At 28.9% G+C, this 11,274-nt stretch overlaps 1 protein-coding gene across 1 annotated transcript; it reads left to right on the top strand.

Moving 5' to 3' along the window:
• Nucleotides 1-470: 470 nt before the first annotated feature.
• LOC130015512 (F-box/kelch-repeat protein At3g06240-like) lies at nt 471-1,400 on the top strand. The gene is made up of 2 exons (XM_056105829.1): nt 471-791; nt 897-1,400. Exons 1-2 carry the CDS (start codon nt 471-473, stop codon nt 1,398-1,400), a joined length of 825 nt encoding a protein of 274 aa, XP_055961804.1.
• The last annotated feature ends 9,874 nt before the right edge of the window (nt 1,401-11,274 follow it).

Below are 11,274 nucleotides of genomic sequence, written 5' to 3'. Positions count from 1 at the left end.
AAAAAGTACAGACAATAGTTTCATATCATCACCCCTTACCTGTTACATCTAATGCGTTTGCTACACACACCAACAAAATATAAATATAAGTTTAAAATAACTATACTTTCTTATTTTAAAAACCAGTAATATCAACTATTTCCTTAGTTCCTAACCCCAATCCAAACAATTAAACACACTCTCTACGATTCTAAGAAAAACCGAGTTCACTTACGATGGTTGATTACTTGTGTGAGGATTTAGTAATCAAAATTCTGTTAAGTTTACCCATCCTATGTTTCATCCGATGCAGGTGCGTTTGCAAATCTTGGTCTGTTCTTCTTTCTGACCCCAAATTTGTTTATAAAAAACTTCTTTTTGATGGTGAAGATGATTATTACTCTCAACAGCCCTTTCTTGCCAAACGTAGCGATAAAAAGGCTAGGAATTTTGTTTTCTCTTTTTTCTTTGGGTCGGGAGACGCTTATAAAATGCCTGCCATTGAAGAAATACCATATCCTAAAGATATTATGAGAGAAAGCGAGAGAGATCTTGTCAATTTATTAGTTGTCGGCCCTTGCTGCAATGGCTTGATTTGTGTTCGTGATTATTTTGACTGCTGGTCTGACACTGAGTATCATTACTCCGATTGTAATATGATTTTGTGGAATCCGTTAACCTCTGATTATAAAATTATACCAGAATCTGATGCTTGGATTCGCCCCGAATCTAGCGATTTTATTTCATTGGATATAGCTGAATTTGGAATTGACAGAAAAACCAGAGACGATAAGATATTCAAGTATTTTACAGTATATTACCCTGATCATTGCGAAAGAGTTGTAGAGATATACAGTATGAACAATGATTCATGGACAAAACTGGATGATAACGTTGTGTCTGCTGTAGACATATAGGATCGTTCGGGGAAATGTCATATTACGGGTGCAAATGGTGAATTTCATTGGTGGGATACGGATTTACATAATAATTATCGAAATCAAATTGTTTCTTTCGACTTGAGCGATGAGATATTCAAAGCAGCACCCATACCAGATGCTTCAAGTAAGGTGTACTATCAATATCACATGATTTTCACTATAAGTGATTATGTCGCGTTGCTTCTTTCTCCTAATTGTGATTGCTTTATAGAGCGCCTAGATATGTGGGTAATGTTTGAATATGGAGTGGTGCAGTCATGGTCTAAACTCTTTACGGTATCCTTCTCTTCCCATGTGGAGCGACCGTTAGGATTGCTCAGAAACGGGGAGATTTTTATTGCGACCGTTAGGACTGCTGAGGAACGTGGGGAATTACTTCTATGGAACCCTTGTACGGAAGCAATCAGCGATATTCTAGTAAATGGAGTAGAGGATTCCGTACAAATTGTCACTTTCAACGGAGAAGTGAATCAAGTTTGAGGCTGGAAGGAGATGCATTTCGTCAAGTTGGTGGATTTTGTTCTCAGTTTTTCTTTATTTTCATCTGTTGCTGCTTATAATTGAGATGAGATTTCAAAACATTAGTAATATCATCAAAGTCATTATGGTTAACTATAGTAACTTTTGAAATTAAACTATAAATTTTCTATGAAAATTGTGCTTCATATATATCTACAGTTTAGCAGCTCAGATTTTAATATGCAGCACGACAAAGTTAACTTAGTTTGACGTCGAAGAAGAAAATGGTCATTGTTATGTTTGGCTTGTGCTGGTGGAGAGGAAGCACAAAAACCAAACTGAACCAAACCGAACAGATATCTTAACAATGTTTTGGTTAACATATTCTGAGTAGGCCGAACGGAAATTGTAACAAGAGAATATTAAGTTAACAACCAGAGATGTTTAAACCCCTAGAAACAGAGTATATATCACACCAAAACTTAAAATTGTAGTAACAAATATTTTTTTCCTACATCTTATTACTAGTTCTGTAGCTGTAAAGAACTCAAATATTAATTTAACTTTCATGGCAAGTAATGAAACTCCCCCTTCCCACCCCCTCCACAATTATGAGTCCTCCAACTTATTAATTTGGGCAAACGATTTATTGTTTTTCTTCTCTTAAGATATTTCTAGTTAAAACTTGATCGGGAGATCAATTGACTCCGAAACATAAAGTGGGCAAGTGAGTCTGCAACAACCACCCTAAAGTTATAAAAAGGAGAGAAAAACCTATCATTTCACATGAATTCTATTCGTCTTCTTTATTCTTAAGAGAAACCCCCTCCCCCCCCCCCCCCCCAACCCGCCAATGCTCCTATAGTACTCGCAATTAACACTTGCCTCAGACTATGAAATATATATGACGTCTTAAGACGATGCTCTGTACGATAGGCGATGATTTAGAGAACGGCTAGGCTAATTAGGAAAGACAGGCTTTTTTCTATATAGATGCGCAGAATCGTCCGCAGTCTCTGCAATGACATTTGAGGAAGGAGACTTATTCTTCTGGTTAAGAGGGATTACTCTATCTCCATCATTGCATATTTTGGATATAATTGTCACTCTTTTCATTCCCTTTCTTTTTCTGCCTTCAATTCCCATGTATTTTCTTTAGACCTGTTCATGGTTTGGGTATCCGGCCCGCCCGCCTAGACCCGTCCTCTTAGGGCCGGGCTTGGACACCAATTTTTGGTCCCAAACCTGGCTCGAGTCCGAAAAAAACCCGATTTTTTATAGGCGGGCTCGTGCTTCTAATGTTATAAAAAAAACAACGTAAACCCGTCCAACTCCGGCCCGATACCGTAAAAATAATGCATTAGGGCCGGGTATGAGTAGTATATTTAAAGCCCGAACCAGGTTTGGGCGGGCTTGGACTTGCCTTTAAAAGTCAAGCCCGCCTAAGCCTAACCCGAGCCCGCCCAAACCCGGCCCATGAACATATCTAATTTTCATTAGCAGTTCTTTCATAAAACTTTCAGTTTTTTTACGAATATTTTATAATGTCTCGTGTTGTAAAATTTCATGTTGCATTATATATTTTTTTTAGCGAAGTATGATGAGATATTATAAAAATTAAGTGCAATATATTGACTCCAATAATATATTCGGTTTTCAAACATCTCACTCGAAACATGGATAAATATATATTAAAAATGATATATTTTAAAAATAAAATTTATAAAGAGTAATATACAAAGTAAAATGAATTTAATATGTAATAATGATGTAATATTTTATATTTTCATAACATGAAAAATTCACACGAGGACACTTAAATTAAAATATTTTAATATTTTAATATTTAAACTGTACATAGTCTTATATTTTAAATATATAATATATGCATTTGGATCCCACCATACAAAACGTATGAAAAGGTGCAAACCATAAAGTCCTTGGATTAAAATAATGTAACATGGAATTAATCAAGTAATTTTCTCTTTCTTTTTTCTATTGACAGTGTTAAAAAAAGTTGTTCATAATCTTTCTTATTATTATGCTTGAGAAAACAAGTGGAGGTGGAGCAGGAGTAGTAAAGCTTGCAGATCGTGCAGACGGGAATTTTATTTTAATTGGCGTTTTATTTCCACATCCTTCTTCGCTTTTGTCGCATGTTTCGAAATGTTTCCCACTTTTGTCGACGCATATTCGTATCTCATGCAGCTCTAAAACATTGCCTTTCATGTTTTTGCACTTAATGACAGCTTCTATATTTGAGCTCTCAACGCGGTTTTGATATCGCAAATTGGATAATAATTGTCATCAGGTTTGATACCTATATGAAAATATTACACTATTAAAAATGTTATAGTAAAACATTAGCATTAAAATGTTAAAGGTGATGTTTACCCGTTGAAATCAGAATATTTAAGAGATCAACTTCTTGAGCTCTTTTTAGAGTTGTCTCAAAATAATCTGGCAAACTAAATGGAGAACAAGTTCCATGCTTCCGCCACTCATGCTCCCAAAACTTCTTAGTACGTTGTACTATAATCACGCTGGGCCACAATTTGTACAGTTCGTTCTTGAAAGCAGCATTGTTCAACTGCGATATACAATTCGTTTAAATAATTGTTTTTAATTTTATTTTTAACTTAGTTTCTTTCATTAGAGCATAATTCTTAGATCATAGTTTTAAAACATCACTTTTAAGCATATTTTATACTATCCAAATCTAAAGGCTTAACTCATATAGAAGTCCTTTGTACTTTACACTTTTTTTCGGTAGGTCCTTATACTTCATTTTTGTATTATCTAGTCCTTCTACTAATCTATTTTTGATTTTCAGGTTCTTTTTGAGTTTTTTCCAGTCCCTATATTTACAATTTTTTTCGTCCAGTCCTTCTACTTACAATCTTTTTTTCCTCCAGTCACACAAAAAGACTGGAAAAAACTCAAAAAAGACCTGAAAATAAAAAAAATAGATAAGTAAAGGGACCAGATAATACAAAAATGAAATAAAAGGACCTACAGAAAAAAGTATAAAGTATAGGGATCTCTAGGTGGGTTTGCCCAAATCTAAAAAAATCAAACTTTCATGTCAATATAATTAAGAAATAAAATATATCAAAAATACAGAAGAATACATCTATGTCTACTATCAGATTTAGTTTTATGAAAGTTAAAGGGATTTTTAGACAAATACCTATAAAACACCTAAATATTCTCAAAAATACTTTTTGACCAAAATTAGTTAAAATTTACGGTTTGACCAAATATTTTTATAAAAATACTTTTTTTATTTGCAAAAATACGATTTTAGTTTGCTAACGGTTTACTAACGGTTTACCAAAAATCTATTTACTATAAGTTCACTAACAGTTTACTAACAGTCTGCTATAAGTTCACTAACAGTTTCCTAATGGTCTACTATCAGTTTATTTAAAAATCAAATTACTATTTTTTATTTTTAAATTATAGAATGCTAAAATGAATTATTACTTAATTTACTAAAATTATTGGTGTGCTATTAGTAATCGTTGGTTAACCAAACAACAAAAATATTACAGATACACAAGTGAAAAAAAAAATTATATAAAAAAATTGAGAGCATCATAAAAACAATAACTATAAAATTTACCAACGGTCAACTTAAGGTTTACTAATAGTATTACTAAAATACGATTTCAGTTTACTAACGGTAGACTAACAGTTTACTAAACATCTATTTACTGTTAGTTTACTAACAGTTTACTAATGGTCAACTATCAGTTTACTTAAAAATCAAATTATTATTTTTTATTTTTAAAATATAAAATGTTAAAATGAATTATTACTTAATTCACTAAAATAATTGGTGTACCATTAGTAAACCATTAGTTAACCAACAATAAAACCATTACAAATATACAAGTGAAAAACAAAATTACATAAAAAATCAAGAGTATCATCAAAACATAATTATAAATTTACCAACGGTTAACTTAAGATTTACTAACAGTATTACTAAAATTAAAATTATTGGTTTACTATTAGTAAACCATTGGTAAACCAACAATAAAATTATTACAATCATAAATTACAAAATAAGATCACAAAACATAACGATTTCAATTTTTCTCGTTCGGACGAAGACTCCATTTTTTTTCCAATTCGGATTTCTCTGTTATAACATCATTGGAACAAAGAGTTTCATTGAGTTGTGACTTCATTGGCAAAAATCTTGATCGGCGCGTCGATTTGCTATCGGACACACTAGCACTGAATCAAAAAAAACATAAATGAGAGAGGGTTGAGTAAAATATTTAGTGATAAAATTAGTAAAATGTCACATAAATGAAGATGCTCCCAAATCCTAAATCTACAACATTCAATTTTCACAAAATAATAAAGTTGAATCACATACAGTGGTAAAAACAGTAAAATATGTCACTTAAGAGATTCAATTTTCTCATGTCCTTAATAACCTGCATATCTTTACTTGAGATTTTCATCTGTACTTCAACTAAAATCACTACAAACCTAAAGATCAGCTCTATGCCATTCTCTAACTAATGAACTGAAAACAATTTAATCAAACTACAAAAACAGCATTATCAATCATCTGATCACAACTTTGGTTTTGTTACAGATTCTCTCAATCCGATCAAAAACATGAGAAAGCATAGCCATTAATTTTGAAAGAACACAACAATCTCATAAAAATTGGATCAAAAAGTAACGCAAAGTAATGTAATTGAACTTACAAAAACATATCGAGAACAAACCCAAATAGCAGTTGTCGTTTAGAGAATCGATCAGCTCCGAGGGGTTTATCTATTCCAATATGATTCAAACCCATAGATTTCTCATCTGAATCGTCAAAGAGAGACTCAAACCCATGGAGGTAGAAGGTAGGCGACAGCTCTAGCCTTAAAGAAGATCTGCCATTGTCCGATTTCTCATCTGAATCGTCAAAGAGAGACTCTTCTCTGTTTCAGAGTACAATCGTATATTTTAATATTTTGAACAGTAAAAAAATCAAATAAAAAGGTAAAACAAAAAAGAAAAGGAACATGGAAGTATTTTGGTAGCGAGATATACATTACCGTATAGTTGAGATTATTTAGGGATTTGGCAGTGGTAGGTCTAATTTCCTCAAAGTTAAACGCCCACAGGCCCGGCCTTAGGCATAGGCCCCTAAGGCCTATGCCTAGGGCCTCAAGTATTAATCAGCCTATTTTATATGGAGTTCTTTAAAATATACATATATATTAAATTTTTTACTATATAAATTTATTAGATTTTTTAGTAATAATTTTTTTTTGTTTTTATTTTAAAGATTAATTAAATATTTTAATAATTAGACTTAAATTTTAAAGGGCCCCATATTTATGTAAAGTCTTTTAAAAAAATGTGAATCAATTTAAAATATAATTAATTATTGGATATTTTTAGTAATAATTGTTATAATTTTTATTTTTAAAAATTAATTAGACCCCTTAATAATTTATGTGTAGTTTTTAACTGATATAAATAAAAATAATATATAGTTTATATAATTTTAGTTGTTCAGGGAAAGTTCTCTTTACTTATCTATTTAATAAAAAAATATCCTCTTCTTATAATTTTTTAAACTTTTACTAGAAAAATATTAAAATATTTTTCGAAATAAAAAACCTTTTTCAAAAATTTATTGAAATTTATCAAAAATTTAATAATGATCTAACAAAAATCTATTAGGAGTAATAATCTATCGAAAGCGTACTTTTGTAAGAAAAAAAGAAAAAAAAGCGTGTTTATATTTTAAAAAACGAGCATATATTTATAAAATATTCACTCGCCTAGGGCCTCATTTTATTTAAGGCCGGTACAATTTTTATTAAAAATAAATTGTATATAGATGTCAATATTTGTTAACCATATTTTGCTCTTCATTAATTTCGAATATTACTAATTTAAATTTATGCATTTCAAATATAAAGTGATTAAACACGGCATGAAGCATTAGGTAGAGCTTATTGTTTGTTTCGTTTGCCTGAGTAGCCGCCATGAACCGACTCCATAAGGAAGCGGACAACGCCTCCACCCGCCGCAAAGGAGTGCCGCCATTGTCATCAGAGTATTTAGATTTAAGATATGATAAGACGGAATCATCAAATACAAATCTCTTTGTGACAATATTATCTTTTATAATCCGTAGACTTTAGTTAAAACATCTGAATTTGATTCTCGAGAAAATGCAGCCCAGTTCTTGAGGAATATTATCTTTGATAAGCCATCGCCGAGTTTAAAGAAAGTAATTTGGAAAAAAGCTGTGAAATCTTTGCCTTCATCAGGTTGTAGGGGAATGGACCTACAAAAAGTGTATAATTAACAATTTACTCATTTCATTATTTAATTTTTTATATAATATTATAAAGACAACCTTTTTTATTTTATTTTTTAAAATTATATGAAAATATACATTACTCCTTTTCTTTTTTTTCTTTTTCTAACTAAATGTATTTGTCTAAAATTACTTGTTCTTTTAAGATTCAAAGATGATTTCAATCACCAACGAATTATAACTTAAATGGTATAAGTGCTAGTTAAAATTCAGCTAGATTGTGGATTTGATTTCTCTCACAAACACTCTTTCTCCCAATTATATATATATATATATATATAAAAGATTTAATAATGAAACAAATTTAAACTTTTACGACGTGTTGCAATAATAGCTAAACTTGCATTTTTATAATAATAGCCATATTATTTTTTTATTGCAATAATAGCTAAACTTGCATTTTTTTTATTGCAAGTTCGGCCACCAATTTGACTATTATTGCAATATAAAAATACAAGAAAGCAAACCAGTTGTAGGTCAACGGAGGGCAATTTGGCTATCATTATAAAAAAAAATAAAAGGTTTACTTTAAATTGCAACAAGTTATAAAGATATGAATTTTTTTACCATCAGATCGAAAAAATAATATTAATCACTATTTTCTAAATTTATCCTCTCTAATAAATGACTTAATGATTCAATTTATGAAATATTTATTAACTAACAGGATTATACTGAGGCTCAACTGTAAAAAATATTCAAACCTTTGCATGTATTTGCAATTTAACTAAATATTTTAATTTTTATATTTTTATAATATTATTCCAATTAATTATTTTGTTGTATTTCTAATCAATTTAATTGTCCTCATTTCGAGAAGAATATATATAATAATTCCATAATTAGTAAAATGCATTTTTCAAAAAATTTAAATTTAACTTCTAATTTTAAAAAAATTAAAACAATAATGTTAATATCTAATTTTAGTTTATCCAATTTAAAAAGAACAAGTTTAATGCTAAAAATGACCAGAAAAGCCAAATAAAGTAAATATGTAATAATAAATTGATTGAAAAATATGAATAAAATTGCAGTAAAATTTTAAAATTGAAATTGTATTACAGAAATTAAAAAATTTAATTTAAATTGTAAACACATCTTATTTTACAATTAGGCTATTTTAATTTTATATTAATAATTTATGACAAAAATACACATTTTAGCTGATTAAGCAAACAAAAAATTGCGGGGCAAAATATTTTTTAAAAGGTTAATTACATATTAAATCATCACCCTTACATCAATTTTCAGTTTTAGCATGACTCTTTCAAATTGTTTCAAATCTATCATTTCACCATTATATGTGGAATGCGACAATCTGTCACATCAGTTTAGATTTGTGTAGTCAGATTAAACTCGGCGGATTAAAAACAGTGATAGATTTGAAAAACATTTAAAAGGTGTCATTTTATAAGACGTCTTTAAAAAATCGTGATAAAATGAAAAATGAGAGTAAAATTGGTGATTTAATACGTAACTAACCCTCGTCTCAAGATGAATTAGAAGCTCGCACATTGAAAATAGATAATTTTGTCATAATTCTATCTAATTTTTTGAATTAAATTTATTGTGCCGGTCGTTCACCCCAGTACGATATTCATTTGTTCTTTTTTTTTGTTCATTTTGAGATTCAAACTTGATTCATTTTTGCTTTAACCACTAAAATTAAAGAAGTTTGAATTAAATTTTGGTGTTGTTTCAATTTTTTTGTTATGCATTACGAGTTGAATTTTGCAATTCCACAAATTGAATTTTGCTATATAAGGAGTTAGTATAGAAATTCAAGTAATAATTTCAACAACGAAATTTATTGGAAATTTTATGAGTAAAATCATAATGAAAATATCAAATTTCGATAGATTCAGAAACTTTAAATAATGAGGCACACTTATAATAAATTGACAAGTGGCAATTTTTCATACAAAATTAATTTATTAGTTTATTGAATATTTTTTATTAATTAATATTAATATTTATAAGTTATGAGATATGAAAGGTTGAAAAGTTTTAATAAATAATCAATATTTATATGTAATTTAATATAAAGAGTTTCAAAAATTTGATCATTAATATTTTTGAAAGATGGCTAAACTGTCAAAAAATACCAAATCTTTGTAAATTTTGTTAGTTATGACAAATCCTTTCAAAAATAGTAAATATAATCCGTATTAGCAAATTATGTTCCTTTTATAGCCAAATTCGAATCAAACCGATTTTTTTGACAACATAACAACCATGTATATACGATTAAAAAAGATTTAATCACAATAAAATACTAAATATTTATGTGTTGTGTCATAATAAAAGATTTAAGTACATTAAAAAATCAAACTGATTCTAAAAATGGTTATAAAAGAAACATATTTGCTAAAACGGGTTATATTTGCAATTTTTAAAAGGTTTATCATAACTGACAAAAAATGCAAAGATTTGGTATATTTTTAGGGTTTTGCCTTGAAAGATCATAAAATTTTAATAGTGTTTATAAGTTATTTTATATGAAGAGTTTTTTTAAAAAAAATTAATCAATAATGTTTTTATGAAAAACTAATGTTTATAAGTAATTTCATATAAAGAGCTTTTAAAAATTTAATCAATAAGATTTTAATTTTTTTTATATTAAAATAGATTTATTAGTTTAGTGAATGTTTTTCTTATTAGTTAACATTATTTAAATATAATTGACAATTAGCTTTTTTCAATAAGTGACTTTTTCTTCATGTAACAAAATATTTTGTTTGTGCGGCGGTAAAAAAAACATACTTTTTTGGAGAGAGATAATATTTCACCTATAAAATTTAAAACATTTCTATTATATTATTAATGTTTATAAATTTAAAAAAGTAAATTTAAAATTTTATTATTTATTAACGATGAGTTACGAGAGAAATTTATAGAATGACGATATGACATGCATTTCTTTTTTACCAAATAGTTTTGTTAAAACAATTCTGTTAATCTATGTTGTAAAGATTTTTTGTAAAGGTTCATTTATTTTTTTAGTAATTAAATATGTCTACACGACTAATTAATTATTAATTTTTAATTGTTTAAAAGATTTAGTAAGCAGTGAGTTTATATCTCTATTTACCTCTTTGTTAAGCAAATATTATATTTTATATATGTATATGTATAAACAGTTTTGAACTGTTTTTCGACATTGTGGATTTGATTTGGAACGTGCTACTCGATGGGCATCATCGGGACTGCGTGCGCACCGGTAATGATTATTATGTTATTGAGGTAGGTTTGAGATACGTCTCACCTTAGTGAGGGCACCGGTGGAAGATACGTCTCCTGGGCTCACTATTTATTAAGTGATAGTCGGGGATCGGTTATTGAGATACGTCTCACCGACACGACAATGGATTTAGAATTGTGGTTTAGGGTTTCATTGATAATCCATAATGAAAATGTTTTATTTAACGTTTTTAAAGGTTTTCAACTTAATAAATGTAAATGGTTATATAAACTCTACTCAGTAAATCTGACCTCGTTGTTTTCCTAAATTTTCCAGATTTATGATTTGGCATTTGTCGATCT

The sequence above is a fragment of the Mercurialis annua genome, linkage group LG5 (genome assembly GCF_937616625.2).
Source record: "Mercurialis annua linkage group LG5, ddMerAnnu1.2, whole genome shotgun sequence".
Taxonomy (NCBI): Eukaryota; Viridiplantae; Streptophyta; class Magnoliopsida; order Malpighiales; family Euphorbiaceae; genus Mercurialis; species Mercurialis annua.
Note: the sequence above shows the minus strand (reverse complement) of the source record. Positions and strands in the feature narration are given on the sequence as shown.

Bases quoted from the DNA above. Each gene is read 5' to 3' on its own strand.
- LOC130015512 (XM_056105829.1), top strand. From the start codon at position 471: ATGCCTGCCATTGAAGAAATACCATATCCTAAAGATATTATGAGAGAA. The intron at 792-896 runs GTATATTACCCT...GTAGACATATAG, and splicing joins AGATATTCAAGTATTTTACA to GATCGTTCGGGGAAATGTCA.